Source organism: Lissotriton helveticus, chromosome 4_1 (assembly GCF_964261635.1).
Source record: "Lissotriton helveticus chromosome 4_1, aLisHel1.1, whole genome shotgun sequence".
Taxonomy (NCBI): domain Eukaryota; kingdom Metazoa; phylum Chordata; class Amphibia; order Caudata; family Salamandridae; genus Lissotriton; species Lissotriton helveticus.
The window spans coordinates 2,128,803,643-2,128,828,975 of NC_136063.1; the positions used below are offsets into that span (position 1 = coordinate 2,128,803,643).

At 51.8% G+C, this 25,333-nt stretch overlaps 1 protein-coding gene across 1 annotated transcript in view; it reads left to right on the forward strand.

The window, feature by feature from the left end:
- Nucleotides 1–25,333, forward strand: part of ATRX (ATRX chromatin remodeler) — a 1,815,989-nt gene that overhangs the window by 1,249,792 nt on the left and 540,864 nt on the right. The window contains exon 28 of the mRNA XM_078688830.1: nt 18,428–18,578. Coding sequence (XP_078544956.1) covers nt 18,428–18,578 — 151 coding nt within the window. The remainder of the gene's footprint in view (nt 1–18,427; nt 18,579–25,333) is intronic.

Sequence of the window (25,333 nt, forward strand, 5' to 3'; positions counted from 1 at the left end):
CCGCGGCGCCTTCGGGCCCAGCGGACCCGTCTGGGGCACCTAGCGGGTCGGCGGCTCCGGCCCCGTCACCGTCGGGTGCTTCGGCCCGACGCCGCCGACGCCTTCGGGCCCGGCGCCGGGGGGTTCAGTTGTCCCGGCGCCGCCGGTGCCTTCGGGCCCGGCGCCGCAGGACTCCGCTGGCCCTCCTTCGGGATCTGGTTCGTCGCCGGTGGATCTTACGGCCTCCCCGGCGTCGGACCCGCAGGTGTCCCCGGTTCCACCTTCGTTCCTGTTCAGTCGTCGGTACGGCCCCGATGGGCGCCACTCCAGACGCCGTTGGGTGAATTTCACTTTTATGAACAGGCCCCATTAGTTGAGAACCCTGGGTTTCAGGAGATGGGTGATGAAGAGGACTGGGAGGGGTCTGAGGACCCTCTGACCAGGGAGTGTCAGTCTCATGAGGACTGGACAGGAGAACTTGGGGAGGCCAGTGGCCTGGACACCTCTCCAGACACTGGTTTTGTCTCCCCTCCTACCGTGGCTTCGGAGGAGGGGGCAACCTATAGTGTGGTGCTGATGAGGGCTGCCAAGGCCTTGGGCCTTGAGCTCCCCGTCGCGGCCGTGAGGACTAACCTCCTCACTGAGGTCCTTAAACCTCTTTCAAGCTCGGCCGAGCCTCTGCTGCCCTTTAATGAGGCCTTGACCGACGTTCTTCTGGGCACTTGGTTCAAGCCCGCTACGGGTTCACCCGTAGATAGGAATGTGGCCAGACGCCACCGCCCAGACCCGGGCGACCCATGTTTCCTGTCCTCCCACCCTACCCCCGAGAGCCTGGTCATCCAGGCCTCCAATTCCCAGACCGCATTCCCGTCGGCCCCGTCCGACAGGGAATCCAAGAGGTATGACCAGTATGGGAAGAAAATCTTCTCATCCCTTAGTCTAGGCCTGCGGTCTTCCAACACCGCCTGCCTCTTGGGACGTTACACCCACTCTGTGTTGGATAAGGTCGTGGAAGTGCTGCCAGAGTGTCCGTTGGAGGTGCGGGCCAAACTCGGCCAAGCCCTTGTGGAGGGCCGGGATGCAGCCAAGTATTCCATCAGGTGTGGGCTGGATACCACTGACTCGCTGGGTAGAGCGATGGCAACGACGGTGGCGGTCAGACGCCACGCCTGGCTGAGGTCCGCCAACTTCTCGGCTGATGTCCATAGCACGCTCATGGACATGCCGTTCGAAGGCAGACCATGCGCTTGAGCGCTTTAAGGACTCCAGGGCTACGGCCAAGTCCTTGGGCCTCTCGGGCCAGCGCCAGCAATCGGCTGCCTTTCACTCCTTTCGTGGCCACGGAAGGGGTGCGCCCACACGCGCCGTCAGCCACGCTCCGCAGGGCAATACCCAACGCAGTGGCGGCCGTGGGAACCGCCGTCCGGGCGGTCGGGGGCAGCGGCGAGGTCAGTCCACACCTTCCCCCGCAGCATCCGCCTCAAAACCCTCCTAGTCCGTGCTTTCAGGCCCATGTGACGCCAGTGGGGGGCAGGGTTCGCCATCACCACCTCCACTGGCGCACTGTCACTTCGGACAGGTGGGTGCTGCAAATCGTCCGAAGGGGCTATTCCCTCCCCTTCGAGGCGACTCCTCCAGCCATGCCACCGCAGAACCACCGTGTATCGGGGGATCACTTGCGACTTCTGCAGGAGGAAGTTACGGCCCTCTTGGCCAAGGGGGCCATCGAGCGCGTTCCTGGGCCAGAAGTAGGGTGTGGTTGCTACTCCCACTACTTTCTGGTACCCAAGAAGGGCAAGATGCACAAGTTACTACTTGTGTAACGATATATCTGTAAGAGACATTAGTTAGTATTAGATTCCTTACCGACCCACCCATCCTCCCCGTTCTGCGAACCAATATCTAGGGTTAGGGTTGTCCCCTTCAGGGCCCTAGTTTCAATGGCACCAGTGTTGGTTTTCAACATGGCTCTGCGTTTCTGGCGCGGAAAAGCTGTGTCTAAGAACTGACGTCAGCACGCGGAGGCCGCGTCTAAGTACTCCGACGACGTCATCACGGCGCCCACGACGCCGACGACGGACGCGGAGCCGCAGACGACACCTACCGACGCTCAAGGGTACTGCTAAAGAAAAAGTTTCCGGATCCAGTCTGACGCCTGGGGATATTCTAAGGTAAGGAATCTAATACTAACTAATGTCTCTTACAGATATATCGTTACACAAGTAGTAACTTGTGCGTCAGGCAGATTTACGTACGCTTTTCCACCGCAAGCTGAAATAACAGTCCCTCACAATGATCCTGGTTGCTCCAACGTGGGCCCACCAACCCTGGTTCACAACACTGCTAGAACTCTCAGTAGTCCCACACCAAAAGTTATACCTTTCACCAAAGTCGAGGGTTAGGTCGAAGGACCGTTCGCGGGGCCACAGTCATTGAAGCTCGGCGAGTCGACACCATAAGTCGGGCTCCAAGTCCTCAGGTAAGAGGCACAAGAAGTCGAAGAGATGACATCGGTCTTCCGACTCCCCCCGACACGGCCGGGGGTTCACGCAGCTCCGCCGGAGGCTCAGGCGCTGCTGCCAGCTTCATACCTGCCGGTCCCTAGGCTGAACGCGATGCCGGAGGAGATCGATTCCTTCCTCATGGCCATGAGGTCGCTCTCTCCTCCGTCGGGTCCCACAGTGGCGCCTTCGTGCCCCGAGGCCCCGACTGGGAGCCCAAGCGGGCCGTGTGGTTCGGCCCCGGCACCGTCGGGTGCTTCGGCGCCGCAGGGTCCTGCCTTATCCGGTTCTGGATCCGGGTCGCCGCTGATCGACCTCACGACCCCTCCGCTGGCGCCGACTCCCAGGGTGTCTCCACCGACGCTGTCCCCGGACTACGTCGTCCCCGATTTCCCCCCCCCCCCCCCTCCCCCTCCCCCCTAGATCCGGTTCCGGCATCGGAACGGCGTCGCTCAACGCCGCATTCGATGCCGAGAGAAGAGCAATTCTTCTACGACCCGGCCCCATCCTTTGTACACTACCTGAAGCCAGTGGTTTGGACACTTCGCCCGACACTGGATTTGTCTCCCCTCCTACCGTGGCTACGGAGGAGGGGGCTGCCTACAGTGTGGTGTTGACGAGGGCGGCCAAGGCCTTGGCTCTTGAGCTCCCCGTCGCGGCTGTGAGGACTAACCTCCTCACTGAGGTCCTCAACCGCAGGCAAGCTCTTCGGAGCCTCTACTGCCGTTCAATGAGGCCCTTACTGACGTTCTGTTGGGCACTTGGTCCAGGCCCGCTACAGGTCCCCCTGTAGATAGGAACGTGGCCAGATGCCACCGCCCGCCCCCGGGCGACCCTTTCTTCCTGTCCACCCACCCCACCCCCGAGAGTCTGTTTATCCAGGCCTTTTAACTCCCAGCCGCATTCCCGACAGCTCCTCCTGATCAGGAATCCAAAAGGTATGAACATTTCGGAAAGAAAATGTTCTCCTCTCTCAGTTTGGGGTTGCGGTCGTTCAACACCGCTTGCCTTTTGGGCCGTTATACCCACTCTCTGTGGGACAAGGTCGTGGACGTGCTGCCATCTTGCCCGGAGGAGGTCCGGGTGAAACTCGCCCAAGCCCTTGCACAGGGGCGAGATGCGGCACGGTACTCTATTCGTTGTGGGCTGGATACTACGGACTCGCTAGGCCTGGCGATTGCAACGACGGTGGCGGTTCGCCGCCACGCCTGGCTGAGGTCCGCCAACTTTTCGGCTGATGTCCAGAATTCCCTCATGGACGTGCCGTTTGATGGCTGTCGCCTCTTTGGCGACAAGGCAGACAGTGCGCTTGAGCGTTTCAAGGACTCCAGGGCTATGGCCAAGTCCTTGGGCCTGTCGGGCCAGCGACAGCAACCTTTTGCATTTCGCTCCTTTTGTGGCCAAGGAAGGGGCACCCCCTCACGTCCTGCCAGCCACTGGCTGCAGACTAACATCCAGGGCAGGTGGCCGACGTGGTAACTGCCATGGCGGTGCCAGGGGACAGCGGCAAGGCCAGTCCACATCCACCCCCGCAGCATCCGCCTCAAAGCCTTCCTTGTCTGAGCTCTCAGGCCCATTCGACGCCAGTGGGGGGCAGGGTTCGCCATCACCTCCTCCGCTGCCGCTCCCTCACATCAGACAGTGGGTGCTGCAAATCGTCTGAAGGGGCTACACCCTCCCCTTCGAGGCGACCCCTCCAGCCATGCCACCGCAGTACCACGGCGTGTCGGGGGGATCACTTGCAAATTCTGCAAGAGGAAGTTACGGCCCACTCTTGGCCAAGGGGGCCATCGAGCGCGTTCCTGGGCCAGAAGTAGGGTGTGGTTGCTATTCCCACTACTTTCTGGTTCCCAAGAAGGGCAAAGGGGGGCCTGCGCCCTATCTTGGACCTGCGGTACGTCAACGGCTTCCTCCGGAAGGAAAAGTTCAAGATGCTGACTTTAACTCAGGTCTTTGCTTCCCTAGACCATGGAGACTGGATGGTAGCATTGGACTTGCAGGATTCTTATTGTCACATCCCCGTCCTGCTAGCCCACCTGCGCTACCTGCGGTTCACGGTAGGCCACGAGCACTTTCAGTTTACCGTGCTCCCCTTTGGCCTTAGCAGCGCCCCTCGGGTGTTCATGAAAGTGATGGCGGTGGTCGCAGATCATCTGCGCAGATTAGGGGCGTCAGTCTTCCCCTATCTCGACGACTGGTTGTTGAAGGCGGGCTCTCCCCAGACAGTCGTCTCCCACCTCCAGACTACGGCCAACCTCCTGCACCTGCTGGGGTTCTCCATCAAGGTGCCGAAGTCACACCTGTGTCCCTTTCAGAAGCTCCTCTTTCGGGTTTATCCTCCCGAACAGCGGGTTCGGGATATTCAGGCTCTGATTCCAATCTTTCAGCCTGAGTCTCGGTCAGGTTGACGCTGCGGCTTCTGGGGCTGATGGCCTCCTGCATCCTTCTGGTGCATCACACACGGTGGCGGATGCGAGCTCTGCAGTGGGACCTGAAGTTTCAGTGGGCCCATCATCAGGGCAACTTGTCCGACCATGTCTTGATCTCGGAGGGCACTGCAAGACAGTTGCAGTGGTGGCTCACGGACCGCGATTGGGTCAGCGGCAGATCCCTCTCCCTACCCCAACCGGAGCGCGTGGTCGTGACGGATGCGTCCCTCCTGGGCTGGCTTGACAACATGGGAGAGGCGGAGATCAGAGGCCTCTGGTCTCCGGCGGAGTCCCGGCTCCACATCAACCTTCTGGAGCTGCGGGCGATCCGGCTTACACTAAAAGCATTGCTACCCTCTGTCAGGGGGAGTGCATTGCAGGTGTTCACGGACAACACCACTGCCATATGGTACTCCAACAAACAGGGCGGGGTGGGGTCGTGGACCCTGTGTCAGGAGGCTCTGCGCCTGTGGCAATGGCTGGAACATCAGGGTGTGACCCTGGTGGTTCAACACCTGTCAGTTTCCCTGAACGCCAGGGCGGACAAACTCGGCCGTCGGTGCATGATGGATCACGAATGGCGTCTGAACTCGGACCTGGCGCAAGGTCTCTTTCAGCAGTGGGGAGAGCCTTGGTTAGATCTATACGCCACTGAAGAGAGCGTGCAATGTCATCAGTCCTGCGCGTTGGAATTTCCAAGACGGCACTCGTTCGGCGACGCTTTTGTCCCGAGTGGAGCTGCGGTCTGTCGTACGCCTTTCCGCCTATACCACTTCTGCCCAGAGTGCTGAAGATCAGGTGCGACCGGGCCCAAGTCATCCTTGTGGCTCCGGACTGGGCACGAAGATACTGGTATCCCGAGCTACTCAGCATGTCAGTCGATTCCCCGATTCGTCTGTCTCTTCAGGAGGACCTTCTGTCGCAGCAGCAGGGGACGGTCCTCCACCCGAACCTGTCTAGCCTCCATCTCCATGCGTGGAGATTGAGCTGCGGCAGTTGAGGCCATTTGACTTGCCTCCTGAAGTCTGTGATGTGTTTTTGGCAGCCAGGCGTCCCTCCACGAAATCCGTATACGCCTGCAGGTGGAATAAATTTGTGGCATGGTGCACAGCAAAGGCTGTGGATCCCCTTTCTGCCCCCCTTTCAGAGGTTCTCCTCTTTCTTCTTTCTCTTGCCCAGCATGGCTCTGCTCTGGCACTATCAAGGGCTACCTCTCTGCCATTTTCGCCTTCTTAAGTTTACCTGATCAGCCTTCCATTTTCAAGTCCCCTGTTGTAAATAGATTCTTGAAGAGCATCACTCACATGTTTCCTCCTGTTCCTTTCGTGATGCCCCAGTGGGACTTGAACCTTGTTCTTACTTATTTGATGTGCGCTCCTTTCGAGCCACTTCACAATTGCCCTCTTCGTCTTCTCTCTCGTAAGACTGCATTCCTGGTTGCCATCACCTCTGCCAGGAGAGTAGGTGATCTCCAGGCTCTATCTTCCAAACCTCCCTTGCTTACTGTCCATCTGAACAAAGTTGTCTTGAGAACTACTACTTCCCTGGGTCGGGGAGTCCCCTTGCAGGACATCTGTCAGGCAGCTACGTGGGCCTCGCTGCACACGTTCGCTGGACACTACTGCCTGGACAGCCGTAGAGATGGCTTTTTCAGCCGTTCCGTTCTCCAGGACTTTCTGGTGTGATCATTGGTTCGCAGACCCACCACCGGGGTTGGTATTGCTGGGGTATCTATTCTAAGGTAAGGAATCTAACACTAACCTGTTAATTTCAGATGCACGATATATCTGTAAGAAACAGTAGTTAGTGTTAGATTCCTTACCGCCCCACCCATCCTCCCCGTTCTGCGAACCGATATCTAGGGTTAAGGATCATCCCTTTTAGGGCCCTAGTTTCATGGCACCAGCGTTGGTTTTTATCATGGCTCTGCGTTTCTGGCGCAGAAAAGCGGTGTAGAAGAACTGACGTCAGCGCGCGAGGGCGGTGTCTAAGTACTCCGACGTCATCCCGGCGCCAATGACGCCGGAAGCGGAGCCGCAGACGACGCCTACCGACGCGCAGGGGTACTGCTGCGCAAAACTTTCCGTATCAAGTCTGACGCCTGGGGATATTCTAAGGTAAGGAATCTAACACTAACTACTGTTTCTTACAGAAATATCGTTACCGAAGGTAAGTAACTTGTGCGTTAGGTGCAGGGGTGTTTTTTGGGGTAGGGTCTTCTTACTGGCTTCTGGTTGCGGTTAGGGGGGCATTCTGGATTTAGACTGCAGGCGTCGGCTGGAGGCTTGAGGCAGATCAGGGGTCGCCGGATCTCTGTTCAGGATCGCCAGAGTGACCTCCTCGTGGTGCTTGCCCACTCGAGCTTAGCCGTGGACGGCAGGTGCTGAGTGGGGCGGATTCGAGGTTTCCGGCTGCTGCCAGAGGTTGTAGCTGAACAAATCCGGTGTTCATGGGAGAAGCAGTCTTTGGAAATGAAGGCAGGCAGGTCCTCCGGGGTTTTTGAAGTTGCTGGCTGCAGGGCACACCGGGATTTCGCAGTAGCAGGTTCGAGAGGGAGACAGGCCGGTAGGGCTGGGGGTCAAGCCAGTGGGCGTCTTCCTCCTGTTAGCTGCTGCACGGCTATTCGGTCCGTCTTCTCCTTTTCTTCTTGTTTCTTGTCTGGATCTGAGGAAGCAAGGTTCAGGGGTGCCCCTAAATACTAGATTTAGGGGTTTTACAGTTATAAAAGGCAGGGACCAATGGGTCCCTCCCATGGGGTGGGTACACCCCCTGTTATGCCACCCTCTGGTGGGAGGGGAGCATGTGCCTGTACCTGGTTGGCTGAGTCCCCCCATCTTCAAGATGGCGTGGACTGAGAGTCGGTCTTCACCTCGCCTCCCCCACCTCAGGGGTGGTTTTGGCGGAGGTGGGCACACCTCTCTTCCTCACTTGTTTTTCCCGCCAGTTCTCCCGCCCAATGTGGGGGTCAGAACCAGTGGGGACCAGTTGCTGAAAGCAGCAATTGGCCTGGGGAAGCTCACAAAGGCGGCAAACCTTTGAAGCTTCCCCTTTGCGAACCCTGCCCATCCTGGGGAGGGTGCTTGGCACCTCGTCCCAGGATCTGCATTGCTTCAGGCCCCAGAGAGCAGAAGGCTCTCGCCTCAGGCATCCAGAAACATGTCTGGTGGCAGCTGAAATCAGCCACTCATCCCAGACACTAGTGGTGGGTTAGTTTTCAGGGGGCATCCCTTTGTGTGCATTTTTCATTAAATCTCACACTGGTATCATTGTGTGTTTAACGTGCTGAGAAGTTTGATACCAAACTTTTCAGTTTTCAATGTAGCCATTATGGTGCTGTGGAGCGCGTAATGACAAGCTCTCCGCACCATATACTCTTAATGGCAGCACTGCACTCACACTGTCTAAGAATAGACTTGGACACTGTAGGGGTACAGGGCTCATGCACCTGTACCTTCACCACTGTTAGAGTGCACCGAGGTAGAGGGGTGACTGATCTATGTCAGGGCAGTGGTTTGTAGGCATGGCACACAGGGACGTGTGCCACGTGTGCCATGTCGACTCTTGACTTTGTTCCGCACCAAGACACGCAGCCTGCAAAGGCAGTGTGTGAGTGTCAGGGTACAGGACCTCTAAGAGTGGCACAATAAGTGCTGCAGCCCTTAGAGACCTTCTCTGGTCACAGTGCTCTGTGTACCTGTGGTACCATTTACCAGGGGCTGACCTGTGACCAGAGATGCCGATTGGGTTCATGCTTCAATGCAGTTTTAGGGAAAGAACAAAGGTCCTGGGTACCCGATTAGCATGTGCCCATGGCATACTCAGTTAAAGTACATCAGCAATTCAGCAAAATGTGGGGGTAGCCATGCAGAAAGAAAGCACTTTCTCACAATGACCAACTCTTTGTTGGCTACTTGGGCGCCAAGAAAGGTCAGGCCATACCAAAATGGACCATCTCTTGATGGGTCGTTCTTTGTATAAATATCTGCTATTTCTTGGCGAAAAAGGAACCTCCAGTAGGGTTGCGTGCCCATTCCACCAGGGTGACCAACTACTACTGCTTTGGAACGTGGAGTCCTCCTTCATGACATCTGCCAGGAAGCTACATCGGCTTCGCTGCACATGTTTACCAAACACTACTGTCGGGACAGCCAGGTTTGGCGAGACGGAACTTCGCCCGCTGTGTTCTCCAGGACTTTCTGGTGTGAACTTGGTTTGCAGACCCACCGCCGGGGTTGGTATTGCTGGGGTATTTATTCTAAGGTGAGGAATCCATAACTAATTGTCTCTTTCAGATGAACAAGTTACTTACCTTCTGTAATTGTATATCTGTAAGAGACATAGATTAGTTATGGATTCCTAACCCCCCATACATCCTCCCAGTTCTGCGAACTGACTTCTAGAGTGAGGGGCTCCATTTCAGGGCCCTAGTTATGTGCACCAGTGATCAGTGTTTTGCATGGCTCTGCGCTTCTGGCGTGGAATGTCGTTTAAAGTACTGACGTCAGCGCGCAGGGGGCGGCGTCTAAGTAGACACCGCAATGTCATTCCGGCAATCATGACGCCAACGATGGGCGCAGAGTCGACCGATGCCACCTGCCGACGCGCAGGTGTACTGCTAAAGAAAAAATCTCCGGATCCAGTCTGACGCCTGGGGGTAATTCTAAGGTAAGTAATTTATAACTAATATAGGCCTCTTACAGATATATTGTTACCAAAGGTAAATAACTTGTTTAAGTACGCACTTTGGAAAGTGTGGTCCCTAGATGGCATATAATTATTGATGTACATATTGATGTTTATTTTATTGCTCCCTCTGATTCTTTTATAATGGAATCCTTTTAAATTCTCCAGTTTCAGTATGAGGGATTTTTTCTACTTTGTCTGTAGATGGGTCTTTATTCATGTTCGAAGACCACAAACTGACCTTTGCTTTTGCTAAGCTTCAAGTCTTCTTTTTCATACTTTATCTTACTCAATTTTATACTCTATAGTTTGCAGATGCTGTCTCAGGCAATTTGCATTACACTGACGTTTTAGATGGCTGTTGCTTTCCTACATGGTATGATGGCCTCTGTGGTGTCCATAGTATTATGACAGCCTCGCCTGGCTGATTATTCGCTTTACTTTATTTCTGTGTGATATATTTGTCTTGTCTATACATAGGTGGTTATTTATTTTACTCCTATGTCAGTGTGTTTCTTGGAGATATCCTAGTGGTGTTTGTATTATCTCTCTAGGAATATGACTGCTTCTATGCTACTAGGTGCTATTGGTTGGTCTGGTCTTAGTGGACTATGTGCCCACTGTAGGGACCTGTGTTTAACTTCATGGTCACAGGTTAAAATCTCTGAGACTCAGCCTTTCTTCATTCTGAGGTCGATGACATGAGTACCATTGAGTTGGGCAACATTAAGCATCTGTTATTCAGCGACAAGATACCCTTGTGGTGAACGTGCGCTTTACAAATATACATGTTGTGAGACGTTGGCCTGATATGTGATGTCCACTATTCTAGTGGGCATCCTGTATCAGTCCAAACAACTCTTATGGTGATGGTTGTAAAGTCAACCTTATAGACCAGCTATCCTAGTGGTAGCATGGACAAAGCAGTCTTAGACTAAAACTTCAGAGAGCATGTGAAGCCAGCTGTTTTAACATATGTAACCCCTTGAATACCAAATTAAAGGACACCACACAGGTTATATATAATATATATATGTATTTATTATAAACACAGCCCCTCTGAACTCTTTAGGAGGTCAGAGGCTAAAGCACATAACAAGAAACTTAATTAGCATACAGTAAGTTGCACAATATACAGTTGGGCCCTAGGGGCACGTAAAACCATATACAAAAATAGTGGTATTAGAACCACGTCACGAACAAAGGATAGGCCTAGGGAATCGCTGGGGCTACGCTGTACTAACGAGTTAGGGAGCAGGGGGCCCACGGGATGCGTGTGTAGTGTCTATTCACACACGCGAGTTACCATAGAGTTAGAATGGGAACGTAAGAATTGGAAACTAGTTCTTTTAGGACATTTCCGGATGGACTAGGAGAAAGCTACTTAAAACTAGGATAGTTAATACCCACAGGAGCACCGAAGTACTCGCGTTACCTCACCCACAGGAGCCGGGTGCATAGGTGTCAAAGTGTGTCGGGTTTCGTCGCTGATTCCTATGGAGACCTGTAAAAAGATGCTGCAGGCGACCAGGAGAGAAGTGTCCGGGTGGATCCAAGGGCGGATCGACGATGAAGAGTACCTGAAAGCAGAGGGGACAGAGTCTGGGTCACTAGCCAGTGACCAGGAAGGAACCAGGCGATGTCGCGCAGCAATCAGGTGATGTCGTAAAGCTTGACTATGCAGCCACGTGGACCAGGAGACGTCGACGACGACCAGGAGCTGGATACGGACTGTCCTACCAAGGATCTCGCTGTTGGCGGCGTCTGCTTCCAGATTGGAGTCAGCAGGCCTTGGCAAATGCAACCCACGCAGGAATCGAATATTCGCTTTGGGATAGACCAGCAAGGTCTATGGGGCTTCTCTTTTGTAGGGAAGCAGAGGCTCACCTGCAGCAACCAGGCAGGCGGATGCAGATTCAAAGGTTTTTAGTCACAGAGGCCACTAACCAACGGGCAAGTGACCGGACAGACGCGTCGAGCAGGAAAATGCAGAAGGGCCCCACGCAGAACTCGTGGAGTGTGGAGGGCTGATATTCGATGCAGTTGATGCTCGGGGCTGGGGCTTCTCAATCCCCATTGCACAACTTCGAGGGTGCCTCAGAAGCTGCACAAGTAGCAAGGAGCAGGCTTTTCAAGATGGCCGGTCCCACGTCCCACGTCTCTCGTCGCCTCCACGGGTCTCAGCTTTGCAGGGACTGTGGATCAGGGTCGGAGAAGTCTGGAAGTCTGGCTCTCGTCGGACTCTGTGCTCGGGCTCCGGCAGGAGCGTCGACAAAGTAAACCGCTGATCGCTGGATGGTGCCTGTTTGCACAGGGTGGTCACTCCTTGACCACAAGGGAGATTCTTCAGTCGTCTTCTGTGAAGGAGATCGTCGAAGGTCCAGAGTTTCATTTCAAGTTTCAGTTCAGGATAAATCTAGAGTCTCTAGACTCAGCTCCTACCTATATACTACTGAGGGGCTGGATTACCTGCTAGGTCCCTCCTATGGGTGGGACCAGGGAAGGGATGGAGTGCCCCAGCAACTGGTTTGAACCGGGCTATGCATGGGACACCTTGTGTGCCCCAGGCAGTGTCTCATTTCATTCAGCCCTCCCTGCCCCAATAAACTATGACCTGTCTGGGGTGGTGCTAGCACCTCCCAAGACAGGAAACCTATTGTCCAAGCCTCCCTCGCTGGAAGCACTCCCAGCAGCAGGAGGTCAGACTTGTGTCTTTGGCAGCAGCATCCATTTTGTGATGCTGAGGCTCTGGTTAACTTTAACCGGGATTAACAGGAACAACATGTCTTCTCCCTCTAGAAGGGTGGAATGCTTCCCCCGTCGCCAGAACTGGCGAGGGGGTAGTATTCCAAAGCGTATGACATCTTACACGACATGTTTTGATAAAGCCAAACCAAAGTTAGCAATAACCACGAGGATTATGATGCACTTAAGAGTATATGGTATGGCTATATCATAGAACAGCTATAAGGACATGGTTCCGAAAGCTGCAGACAGGCTCAGCTCATGCTATAGCACCATCTCACATAAAACCAAGCACTCTGCCTTCAGGATTGTTAAGGCCTGCCATAGGAGTGACTTATAGGTGCATATATATAATGGTAGGTATAGGAATACTATACCTAAGCAAGGGGTGATTACACGACCTTGCCCCAGCTGAGTGATCAGCCAGTTGTGTCAGTTTGGATGGCCAGCCAGGGGTGGCGAAAGATATGCTGCAGCCCCTGGTAGGCCTTGGGTGCACCTATGCCCTGGGTACCTATGGTACACTGTACAGGGACTCACAAGAGTGACCCATTTCCCAATTGGTGATGTACCTAAAGTACATGGTATGAATTTAGAGAGAGAACAGCTGGGCTGTGGGTCTGATTAGCAGGCCCACAACCACATTAAAGTCGAAAACCAGTGAAGCAAAAAGTGGGGTGACCATAGGAAAGCAGACCCTACTCTCCTACACATGTTATGTATGTTGTCTTAGGCTCTTTTTTTATAGTGCTTTCTTTATCCTGTCCCACTGGTGGTGGACCTCTCTCGCTGTTTCAGTGCGGTCTGGCTGAGGTAGAACTGTATATGGCACATAGGTTTTCCTCCGTGGCTACACTTGCTGCTCCATGTCTTAAGTATCTAACACACTGTTCAAGTTTGACTATGTGCTACAATAGCTTTTTGTTATAGAGTAATTTGGCAAATTGCCCTCTATCATGGGTAATGTTTTTCCTATGCCTTCTGTATCTTTGACTTCTCTTACTGCGGTCCTTTCCACAGTGCTCAGGTGGTGAGCATGCATGGGTTCTGATCCCCTTAAGGATGTGAGTAGTTTTCTATTCATCTTGTTGGTTGGCTTCTACCACATTTGTCATGCTAACATGGATAATTGTATTCCAATACTTTAAAAAATATATTTTTTATGATGTCTTGTGACTTTACTCATCTGTGGTTCTTCCCCAAGTGTTTTTTAAATTATACACTTTGTTATTGCTCACCTACATTGTTATGGAGGTCTGGCCTTTTGATCTGGTTCTAGACCAGTTCTGTTCTTGTTAGAAACTTTTAGGGGTTTTAGTTAGCAGAACCACCTCCAGGAATGCTATGCTTTGGTATTTGATTCTAAAGTAAGGAATCTGCAGCTAGATGTCTCTAGCTGCAGCTCTGACTTAGTTGTTCTATTGCTGGTTGTCTTCAGGCTACTACTTTGATACCTATACTCACCTTTACCAGACACTACTGTATTGATCCGCAGGTCCAAACCTGGGGCCATTTTGCCTGCTCCGGTCTGTCACACTTTATGGTGCAAAGTTCAGTCGTCAGACCCACCACCTTAGACATTCTTTTGCTTTGGTATCTACTGAAAAGGTGGTAACTCTGCAGTTAGAAATAGCCATTAGAAGAATCAATAATACCTTTGGTAAGCCTTTTCTCATGAATACTCTAAGCGCAGATTCCTCACCGATACTTCCTCCTGCTTGGTCTGTGGAGTGAACTTTTGATTGGCTAAAATGTCCCATTTGAGATTAATCGCACAGGCCCTCTTCCAAATTTGTCAGTGACTCTGTCTCAAGGAATGAAGCTTGCCTTTGTAAACTAACATTAGTGCTCATGGGGGGTGCCTGTATGCTGATGTGAGGACATGTTTCCTGGGGCATCATGGCAGTCCGGTTTTACTGAGCTCCAGTTGCATCAATTGGAGTTGTTCAACGTTGGTGTCCGAAGGCCAACCTGGATAACTAAGTATTTCTCTACAGCTTTTGACTCTCTTGGTAGCAAGACAGAGCAGTACAAAACTTACTCAAGGGGGTGAGGTGGGCTAGATATTCAGGTTATATTTTACACTGTAATACCAGCCAATAAGATCAATGTCCAGTCAGTGCTTAACTTTATAAAAAGAAAACGCTTTAACACACAGAAGACAAATATACTACACATAAAACTAAGATGCACAGTGAAAACCAGAAGTCTCTATAACCCTGTGTTTCAGAGTTCCTGCTCCCAAACAGTATTCTAGTGTCTTGACGCCAAGCACTACAAAAGCGCAGTTAACATTGCATTATACAAAGCATGTTGCATAGGATTATCTTGCAAAGCTAGAGCAGTGGTACCAATAGTTGGATTGTAGTAAAATGGTTTCAACAATTGGAATAAAGTCATATGTTCCTCGTTCACCCACTCTCCCACCACTCAAGGAAGTAGGAGTGCCCACCCTTCCTTGGCGAGGACACCACTTTGGTGGTGTCAGGATTCTTGTTAGTGATGCTTGTTTTCTTGGCACAGTTACAGGAATCTCACTAGACCAGTAGCCACTGAGCTAGCTGCAGGAGGGTAGTGGCAGGCCAGGGTTCTAGTCCACCCTGATACCCTAGTGTAACACAAAAATGTAGCGGCCTGTACCACATGGGCCACTGTGCACAGTCTAGTATTTCCTAATCGCAGGGGCACCCACGGTGACAGTGCTACTAATGCAAGACAAATGAGGACAAAGCTGGAGACTATGCAAGTCCTCGGGCAGTGGCCAAGGATATAGATGGTAAGTTCTCCACCTGGCTACTGAATGAAATGGTACCTGAAAGCACCCACAGGCTCCCACACCACAGAGGAGGGGGTCAGAGCAAAGCACCCTCACCTTCAATGTCAATATGGTGTTTCCCTGTCTCCCTCAGTATTCATGTGCACCAAGTTTCCTTATTGTGTGCAGCTGTCTGCGTCTCCTTGTGTTCCAAAGCCAATTGCCTCCAAAAGCCTCACAGATGCCGCTCGTTATTTGCTGGGATGCCTCCTAATGAGCGAACGCACAACTCCTACGTCAGACTGGCAAACTCCTTTCACCGGTAATCCGTCACAGAGAGACCTTCTCAAGTTCAACCCTTTTCCTGGGTCTGAAAGGATAGTCCTGGATCTCTGATGTCTCAACAACCCATTGTGGGTGCCATAATCAGTCCATATGAAAAGGGCTTCCTCTTAGTCTCTGTCCTTGCCAAACTTATCAATCAATGTTATCCTAAGGGAGGAAAAACAAGATCTGGCATACAGGTAGAGTACAGCGAATTATGAGACCAATCTCATGGACTTAAGGTGACTATGGGGCAAGGTCCAAGGCAGCACCAGCAGGTCACCCCCAGCGTCACTGTGGTGGCCGGGTGTACTGGTGCAATACAGCGTTGGGTGCCCAATGTTAGTCTATGGGGAATCGTGTGCATGAAAAGAGGCTGCAAGTTTATACAGGGAGGCGAGTTGGGTGGAACCAGCAGGGGACTCAGGCCTATGCTCAGGACGTGGGGACACCTTTGATTCTCTTCTCCACGGACGACAGGAGCAGAGGTGTCCTTAGGTGTCGTATTTGTCACCGGGAGCAGTTGCAGTAGAGGGGGCCTGTAAACAGAGACTACAGGTGGCGTTGAGAAGTGCACAACATGGAAACCCAAGGTTGTCTTCGAGTCTGGAGAGTTTAGAGACCACGTTGCCACTGTTGGCCCACTTCAGCTCAGGCTAGGTGTCTTGCTTGCAGTGGTGCTTTCCGGGGGTCAGGTTTTCGCGGTCTTGGAGCCTCACAGCTCTTTCTTGGTACCTGCAAGGTGCAGGGGAGCAGATCAACTGGAGTTTCTGGTTCTTGGGCTAAGTGTTGGCAGTTTGCTCAAGCTTTGGGGACATACCAGCTGTTGTCTTTTGGCGCAATTGTTGGAGTCAACAGACAGACCGGCATGGTTTGCTCCAAGTCAATGAACTATTTATCCTGGAGGTCACTACGCCCCCTATATGACTACTGCCTGTGGGAAGTGGTCATAACCTTGTCCCAGGGTTCCTAAGTTTGCCATATCTAAGATGGCAGACTGCAATGAAGTCTTCACTTCAAATAGCCCACCTGAGGGGTGGAACTAGACTGAAGGTGAACAGGCCTGTCTGACTACTCATTTTCACGCCTTGTCCTGGTGACAAATGGGCCCTGGTCAAGAGGGTTCTGTGAGGGAAGCCAGATTTGCATACCAAAGGCAGTGGGCTCTTTGAAGCTCCCTGCTTTGGAATGCTAATTCACAGGCCTCCTGTGGGAGGGAGGGTAAACACCCTCTGCCCAAGCATGCTTTGTTTTGACCTCCTGCGTGCAAAGGCCCTCACAATTGGGGGTCAGAAACTCGTCTGTGGTGGCAGGCTAGCTAAGACCAGTCAGCTAGTACACTAGTAGTTGGTAGGTTTTCAGGGGGCACCTCCAAGGTGTCCTCTGGGTGCATGTATTAATAAATCAGAAACTGGAATCAGTGTGGGATTAATTCAAGATGGGTTACACCAAACCTCTCTGGTTTCAGTAAAGCCATTGTGTGGCTGGGGAACTCGTTCTCACCTGTGTCTAGCACATGTACTTAAAATGGCTTCCCTGATCACTTGTACTGGCAGCAATAGAAGTGACCAGCACAGGGACATATCTGTTCACGCGGATATGTCTATACATAGTGCACCCTGACTTAGGGCTATGAGGCCTGCTGTAGGGTTGACTTACCTATACCTCATGCAGTGTTTGTGGGCATGGCACACAGAGATGTGTGCCATGTCGTGTTTTCCCTTTTGTCTGCACCAAGACACACAGCCTGCAATGGCAATCTGTGTTTGATGAGGGGTCCCTTAGGATAGCATAATTTGTGCTGTAGCCGTTAAGGACCCTCTTTAGCCTCCTTGCCCTAGGTACAAAGGGTACCATTTACTAGGGACTTACAGGGAGTGCTAAAGGTATTGTCAGTTGTGGAAACAAATGTACAGTTTTGGTAAAGAAGACTGGCACTGGGGACCTGGTTAGCAGGAACCCAGTGTACTTGCAGTCAAAATCTCATCAAATACCAAGCCAAGTGGGGGTGACCATGTCAAAAAGGGGTGCTTACCTACACCATCCGAATGGGTGCCTGCTTCAACCCGCCAGAGAGCGGCATGGGCGAACGGGAATGTCCAGCAGAACAGACAAGCTCAGGTCACACTAAACACAGTGGTTCACCATTCTCACCCAGTGAACCCATTGACTCTCAATACAGACATCCCACATATGACAGAAATAAAAAGAACCCAGATAAGAGAGACTGAACAGTCCTTACCAGAAGATGGAGCTAGTAGGCAGTCCCTCCTAAAGGGAACAAAGTTACAGGTACTCCTGAGTATAAATTATTGATGCCACCATTGTCAGTCTATCACAGATTGGGTAAATTGTGCAGTAGGCACTCTCTTTAAAAGAGGTTTGCACTATACATGCCCTGGATCTGATAGATAAGCTCTAGGGCCTCAACCATGTAAAAGGTAGACCCTCCTTCGACATGCAGGCAGGCAGAGTTCAAGAAAGCCCCCAGTACTTTCTAGTGCCTTGCCAGGAGATCAGCATTGAACAGGTGAGCATCCTATCTAGAGCCATGCAGAAGACTTCCCGTCCCAACAGCGGGCCTGCATCATAACTTCAGGAGTTGGATGAGGATGCGCTAGACTCACACAGCGCCACTTATTAGCGTGCGGGAACAGTTGGGAGAAAGGGGTCTGGATCCAGTCTGGCCCCTGAGGGAATTCAAAAGATGAGGAATCTGCAGGTAGAGTATCCACCAATCATTACCAATGGTAAGGTAAGTAACATGTTCTTCTCCAGTATTTCCAACGTTGATAGCTACACATGCCACCCTTCCTGGTGAGTGAGCTAGTGCATAAAGTTTATTCTTGGTTTTGCTGATTTTTGTTAGGTGTGCGAAGACTCTAACCAAAAGATATGGGAATCTGACGAGTGCATTCTCAGCAGTGAATGATGTACACCCTCCTCACATTCTTTAATTTCTTCCATTCATAACTGGCTTAACATAATTGTGTTTATTTTTCTCCCAACAGCCAAAGCTACTTCTTCCACTCCCGAAAGCCCAACAGCAGACTGGTATAAAGAGTTTGTCACTGAAGCAGATGCAGAAGTTCTGGAGCATTCTGGAAAAATGACACTACTTTTTGAAATTCTTCGCATGGCTGAGGAACTTGGTGAAAAAGTGTAAGAGAAATCAAATATTGGGATGACTTAAGACAATTGTAAACAAGTTCAGTTTAATCTTTGCCCATTGAGTGTTCCTTTAGGTGCAATATATTTTTTAAAGGATCTCTTTATTATAATTTGAAATTATTTTTTAAAGATACTTATGTTCATACTGAAAACTGTATTGTATCATTTTGCTTAGCTTAAATTATATGTTTCGAGGCATGTGTGCTATAGATAAACATGCTTTGCATAATCCTGCCATCAAGTGTTGGCTCCAGATGTTTGCAAGTTGTTTTTCTTCGACAAAGTCTTTTCCAGTCTCTCTGGAGAAGATGTTGAAAAGGGAGAAATGGAAGCAGTGGAAGAGGAAGAGGCCTCCTGGGGGGCCCCTACTTGAGGTTTCTGGCCTCAGTATAAAGCAGTCCATCTTCCCAGTAGAGTTTGTGAAACCCACTGTCTTCCCCCTCCTCTTGCTTAGAAGCAATCCACCTCAAGCTCTCAAGGGTGTGACAGTCTCTCTGTCCCTTACTGGACTCTTCTCTGGATGGTCCACCTGCTCCTGTCAGCTCTGCCAAATCTGACACCTCTTGCAGGGATAGAGTCCCTCCCTCAGAGGCCAGATCCTCCGAATCAGGGTTAAATTCTTCCTGCACCTCTGGAGTTCCCTGGGCTGGTTCACCTGGCCCAGTACCCTTGTCCTTGGATGTTTGGCCCTTTGTTCTAGGGTCCAAGTGTCCAGTCCCTCCCTTCTGGCTAGGCTGTAACCTAGTCACAGCACATACCCACTCAGGGAGCTCCAATATTTTCATATGGAGTCCTCTCTCCACCTCTGACCACTCAGAGGCTTCAAGATCATTGCCCAGTAAACACTTGAGTGGGAGCACCTTTAAAACAGCTACCTTTATAGGGCATGTCACACCTCCCCATTCCAAATCCTTCACAGCCATAGGATGGAGTTTGGTGGTGCTGTCTACATAAGTCACCTGGCGAAATTCACCAGGTAGCAACCTCTCTGGAGGCACCAGCTCATCCAGGACAATAGTTACACTTGCCCATGTGTCCCTGATAGTCTCAACTTCAGTCCCATACACTTTAGGCCTCTGCCTGTACTTGTCCATGTTGGAGGTAAGACAGCAAGGGTTGCAATATTCACCCCACCCAGGGACACTATGGTTGCTTCCACCACCTGACTACCCCCCTCGGGGGCACCACTCTCCACCCTTATACTGGCCATCCCTGTGGATGGCCCCTTAGGGGGGAGCTTCTAGGCGCAGACAGCATCTCCCTGTTTGTGCGGGTGAGGGGAACACTACCTATTCCCCCCCTGCATCTCCTCAGCTACACCAGCCCAGGCCTTTAGCAACCCTGCCTTCCTAATCTGGTTAGAAGCAGACAACCCCCTCAGCCTACACTGTACCCTAAGATCAGTCATCCTGAACTGGGACAGTTTAGCCAGGTCTGGCTCCATGGTTCCCTAGTTTTGGGTCACAACAGCTAGGCACAACAGACTTAGAACAATTTGGAAAAATCAAAACAATGGATTAAAAACAGTTTAGTCCTTATTCCAAAACTCAAACGTATTGTTCTAAGGCAATTTAGAGGATTTTTAAAATCTTAATTCACTTTTCTGAAAGCTGCACTCTTTAAACGCAAGTCCTCATCCACACCGTTGAGCGCCGAATGTTGAAAAGTGAATTATTGGTAGGGGCAAATGTAGGTCTGCCACTGGCAATAACGCCACTAACATGGCATAGGGCTCAGAATAAGTATAAGAAAATGATTCCTATGCTCAACCCTTGGTAATGTGGCGGCAAGCAGGCAAGCTTATCTTTAAAGACCGGTATGTAAAGCATTTAAAAACACCAATTCAGTACATAATTAAAAATCTGAAAGAGACACGTTAGTGATAGATTCCTTACCTTAGAATATCCCCAGGCGTCAGACTGGATCTGGAAATTTTTTGCGTAGCAGTACCCATGCGCGTCGGTAGGCGTCGTCCGCGGCTTAACCCCAGAGAACACTGAATAATAAGTATCTGAGACGGGTGGTGCCTCTCCGATCTGCTGCTTGAAACTCAAGAGAGAATCAGAAGGGTCTGCGCTGAAGAGTGATGTGCTTTTCCAAAGGCCTGAACTCTGAAGATTGCCCATTTTTGCACCATTTGAAACTACAGCCCTGTTGATCAAACCTGCTTCAAAATTACTAAAGAGTGGACTCCCTGCAAGCTACAGGTTAAGCAGGAGAGCACTCCTGTCCTATGAGCTGCAGGGTTCCACCCATAGGTCTGACCACTTCCTGCAGAGTGTGGCAAAATGCTAACCCAGATACTTTCATCTGTCGCTCTGAACCTCTTACCTCAACGCCCGACCAATACCAGGCTTTATATTTTATAAATACGACCCCAGCAGAAAGTTTCTCTGGTGTTCTTTGCTATAGGCAACCGGGCCCTAGGGCCTCTTTCAGCCAGGACTTGTGCAATCGGCTGGAGCCCTATCTAGAAAGAATGAATCTTCTTGGGAATTTTAATTTTCGCTTAGAAATCACCATAAGCCACGACACACAAACTCTTTTGGAATGTTTGAATGGCTGTGGCTTCCCACAATTAGTTAAATCTCCCACACGTTGCAGGTCAAACTCTAGACGGGATTTTTTCTAATGATCAACGGATCAGGGTGGGAGAGCCCCTTCCGTTAGCTTGGTCAGACCCCTTTGCTATTCCCTTCGAAATAAGGTTAACACCTGGTAATTTTCAACCTGAAAATTCAAAAGTTGCTGACAAATGAAATTTTAATCTGGTCAGCAATGAAGTGATAGCTAACTCTCTCACGGAATTTCAGCTCTCAGAACATCTAAGTGCTAACTCAGCTGGGGGCGTGGCCAAGCGGGCGGCGAAGATGGCCGCCTGCTAGTGAAGCTCGTTTCGATCAGGCCGGCCCAGCGGCGATTTCCCCCGCTATACGTGATATTCTCGAACTAAACTTTAGCGGAACGGACAGCGTAGGCGACGCTGCCCTGAATGTGACACCTGCAGCGATTCTGCTCCATCCAGCGCCGGAGCGCTGCCATGTGGTGCAGGTGCCGGGCCGGCCAGCGCAGACCCATCTAGCGCCCTGGCGGGCCCACCCTGCGCCGGGCTGCAGCGAGATTGCCGTGACCGGACCCGACCCCAGCGGCGACATCGGGAGAATCAGGCGGGGCCCGGTGAGTGCCCCCTCCTTTGAGGCATGTCCCGCGGGTTGCGCTCGGGCCGGGTGCCCCGCCCTGGGAGGATTGGTGACTGGCGGCCGCGGGGACAGGGCCCGCCGGCTGTCGTTGGCTGGGGCCCTGGTCTGGGTGGTGGTGGGGGCCAGATGGGGGCCAGGGGGTGCGCCCGACAGGAGACAGCCGTGTCGTAGTGCCTCCAGCAACTGGAATTCTTCATCTGTGGGCCCTTTCATTCACTTGCACGTGTTCTATCTGCGAGCACAGAACAAAAGCTTGGCTCCCCTCCCCAACGGCACGCTGCCAGCTCTGCAGGAGACTTAAGGTGGATTGGTGCCCCTCGACCCCCCTGGACTCGTGGGTGCCCCGTGAGTCTGCCCCCTCCCCCATTGGGCACACATTGGCTTCTGAATTATAAGGTGCGTTTTGATCCCCCCAGTGGCCCCTTTCTATCTTCTCTCTGGCGGCACGTGGATGAGACCCCATGCCCCTGTGAGACCATAGAGAGCTGGCCACTTCGGACTGAGCACAACACGCATTTGCCTCGCCATTCCCATAACGGACGTGCTTGCCTGAGACATGGGGCGCAAGGACCCCAAACAAAGTACTCTCCCCTTTCGCAAAGCCAATGAGGGTGCTGAGTCTCTCCCCCCACTGTCGGTGAACAAGGCACCTATGGCGGAAGCAGCGGAACCCTCTGAGACCTCGGTGGCGTCCATGCTGCTCGAAATGAGGGCTGGCTTCAAGGCGCTGGACTCACGCTTTGACTCCTTGGACCAATCTCTCGCTTCTTTGGGTGCCAAGGTTCAGGCCCATGATCGCCGGCTAGACGTTGCAGAGGCACGTGTGTCAGACCTGGAGGATGGGACGGCCCAGTCACTGAAGCGGCTAGAGCGGGCGGAGCGCCTACTGAAAGAGGTCGCCATTAGGAATGAGGATTTGGAAGCACGTGGGCGCCGTAACAACGTTCGTTTTATGGGGGTCCCAGAGAGGACGTCCACTGGCCGGATGGACCTTTTTGTTGAGAAGCTCCTCACCGACCTGTTTGGCAGCGAGGCCTTTACCCCGGTTTTGTGGTGGAGAGGGCCGACCAGGCTCTCGGGCCCAGACCGAACCCTGGTCTACCACTAGACTTATCATAACGAGGCTTCTAAATTTTCGCGACCGCGACACGGCATTGAGACTGGCTAGAGAACGCGGGGTGATAGAATGGCAGGGATCGAGGCTATCCTTTTACCCAGACTTTACCCCAATGACACAGGAGGCACGGCGGAAATTTCAGCGAGTGAAGGCTGCACAGCGTAATCTTGGGCTTTGGTATGAGGTGCTATATCCAGCGAGACTGAAAGTCTATTTCGGCAGAAGGTCACGAATATTCGACAATCCTGCAGAGGCCCAAGAATTTTGCCGCACATACAAGACCCAGAACACTCAACCTTCGGCGGAGAGTGCCCTTCCTTCCCCGCCACACAGCGGATCGGATGCTAGTGCGGAGCTATCTTCTGCCTCCGGAACTGGATGAGGGTTTACATGTCATAGATTGTTTTGTTTCATTTACGGGAAATCGTACTGTTTAGATACTGTAATTGGATATGTCACTTGTCCGGCCTGATTGCGGGCTATCCACCCCCTGCCCCCCCTTTGTGCTTGGTTTTTTGCATTACTGAGGGGCCTCGTTTTGTCCTCAATTGAGCCTGATGGTCCCTTTGGCCTGCAGGCGTGATAGTTTCTTGGGGTATGGCCACCTTCTGGTCAGTGCGGGACAGGGGTTGTATTTACACACTGGAAATGTTGCTGTTTACACTTTATTTTAGTATTGTTTACCGTATTGTTGTTCAGTATACATTCCTGTCTGACCACGATTCCACGATGTTCACATGTCAAGGTTAGGTAATATACAGGGACCCTCGGCTATCACCCTCATGTCATGGAATGTTAGCGGGCTTAATAACACCCGCAAAAGGAGACAAGTGATCCATTACCTTATTCGACACAAGGTCGACATTGCATACTTGCTAGAAACGCACCTCCCCACTACAGACTCTGCCCGGTTTGGCACCAGCACGGGGTGCACACAGATTCTTTGCCAATTATAGTAACTATGCTAGGGGCACAGCCGTATTGGTTCACAGGAGACTCCCCTTCACGCTCATAGACATGACTCTTGACCCCGAGGGCAGATACGTGATAATCACGGGCAGCCTTTATGGCCGCAAAGTCACCCTAGTGAATGTTTACGCTCCCAACGTTGATGCCCCAGAATTTTTCCATGGCCTGAACACTTGGATCATTCAGCACGAGCCGCACGCACTGATCTTGGGAGGGGACTTCAATCTGTTAATCCACCCGACACTAGACAGTACGTCCAAAGCACCAGACACCAAGCCCCGAGCGAGGCGCGCCTTCGGGGTCCTCTGCGACCAGCACACATTGATTGATATTTGGCGACAACGCAATCCCAATCTCACCAAATATACTCATTACTCAGACCCACACGGAACCTGGTCAAGACTAGACTATTGGCTGATCTCTCCTGAGGTGTCAGACTGGTTTGGGTCGCTAACTACACTCCCTTCCACTTACTCAGACCACTCCCCAGTTGTCTTTCACTAGCTGATCCCCCAACCTGAGGGATATGAGAGGCAATGGCGCTTCCCTAGTAGAGCCCTCCTGGATGACCAGTTTAAGTCTGAGGTCCGGAAGGCGATCGAAGACTATTTCGAACTTAACACCGGCTCAGTTGACACCATGGCGGTACTGTGGGAGGGCCTTAAGGCTGTTATCAGGGGCATATGTATCTCCAAACAGGCCGGTGTCCTTGGAGACCTTTGACAGACAATGACCCACATAGAGCGAGACATAACCGCGTTAGATATCCAACTAGCGACCTTCCCTGACGCATCGTCAAGAACCAAAAGGCTTGTTCTGCTGACTGAGTATAGGGACACATGGGGAAATACCACACTGCAAGGAGATATGGAGAGGGCGAGCGGACCGGCCGGGTTCTAACACAAATGTTGAGACCCCCTTACAGCAAAAATTACATTACTGAACTGCACTCTGCCGCCGGCACCAATCTCACCTCCACCGTTGCCATTAGAGATCAGTTTTTAGAATATTATACCAGGCTATACACCTCTAGGGCTGACCCCGATGGGTCGGCCCAAACCGCCTACCTTGACGAAATTGCCCTAGTGTTTTTGGACATATATATGTTGGACTTCATGGCGGAACCCATTTCTGTTGACAATGTCATACTAGCCATCGGCACTCTGCGGGGCTCTTCTGCCCCAGGGTTAGATGGCTTCACCGGAGATTTCTATAAGGAGTATAAGGACATCTTGGCCCCCCAGTTAATTGAGGTCTATGCAGAAGCGTGGGGAAAAAGAAAAAAGAAGTGCTAACTCAGCTGCAGACAAGCTTTCTAAAACATTACTATCCGTTATGGATACTCTAGCTCCCAAGAAACGTTATTATTTGGCTAGAAAAAAGCCTTCTGCACCCTGGTTCTCTGACCAATTGCGTAAGCTGAGACAGGAGTGCAGAAGGAAGGAAAGACTCTAGAGAGT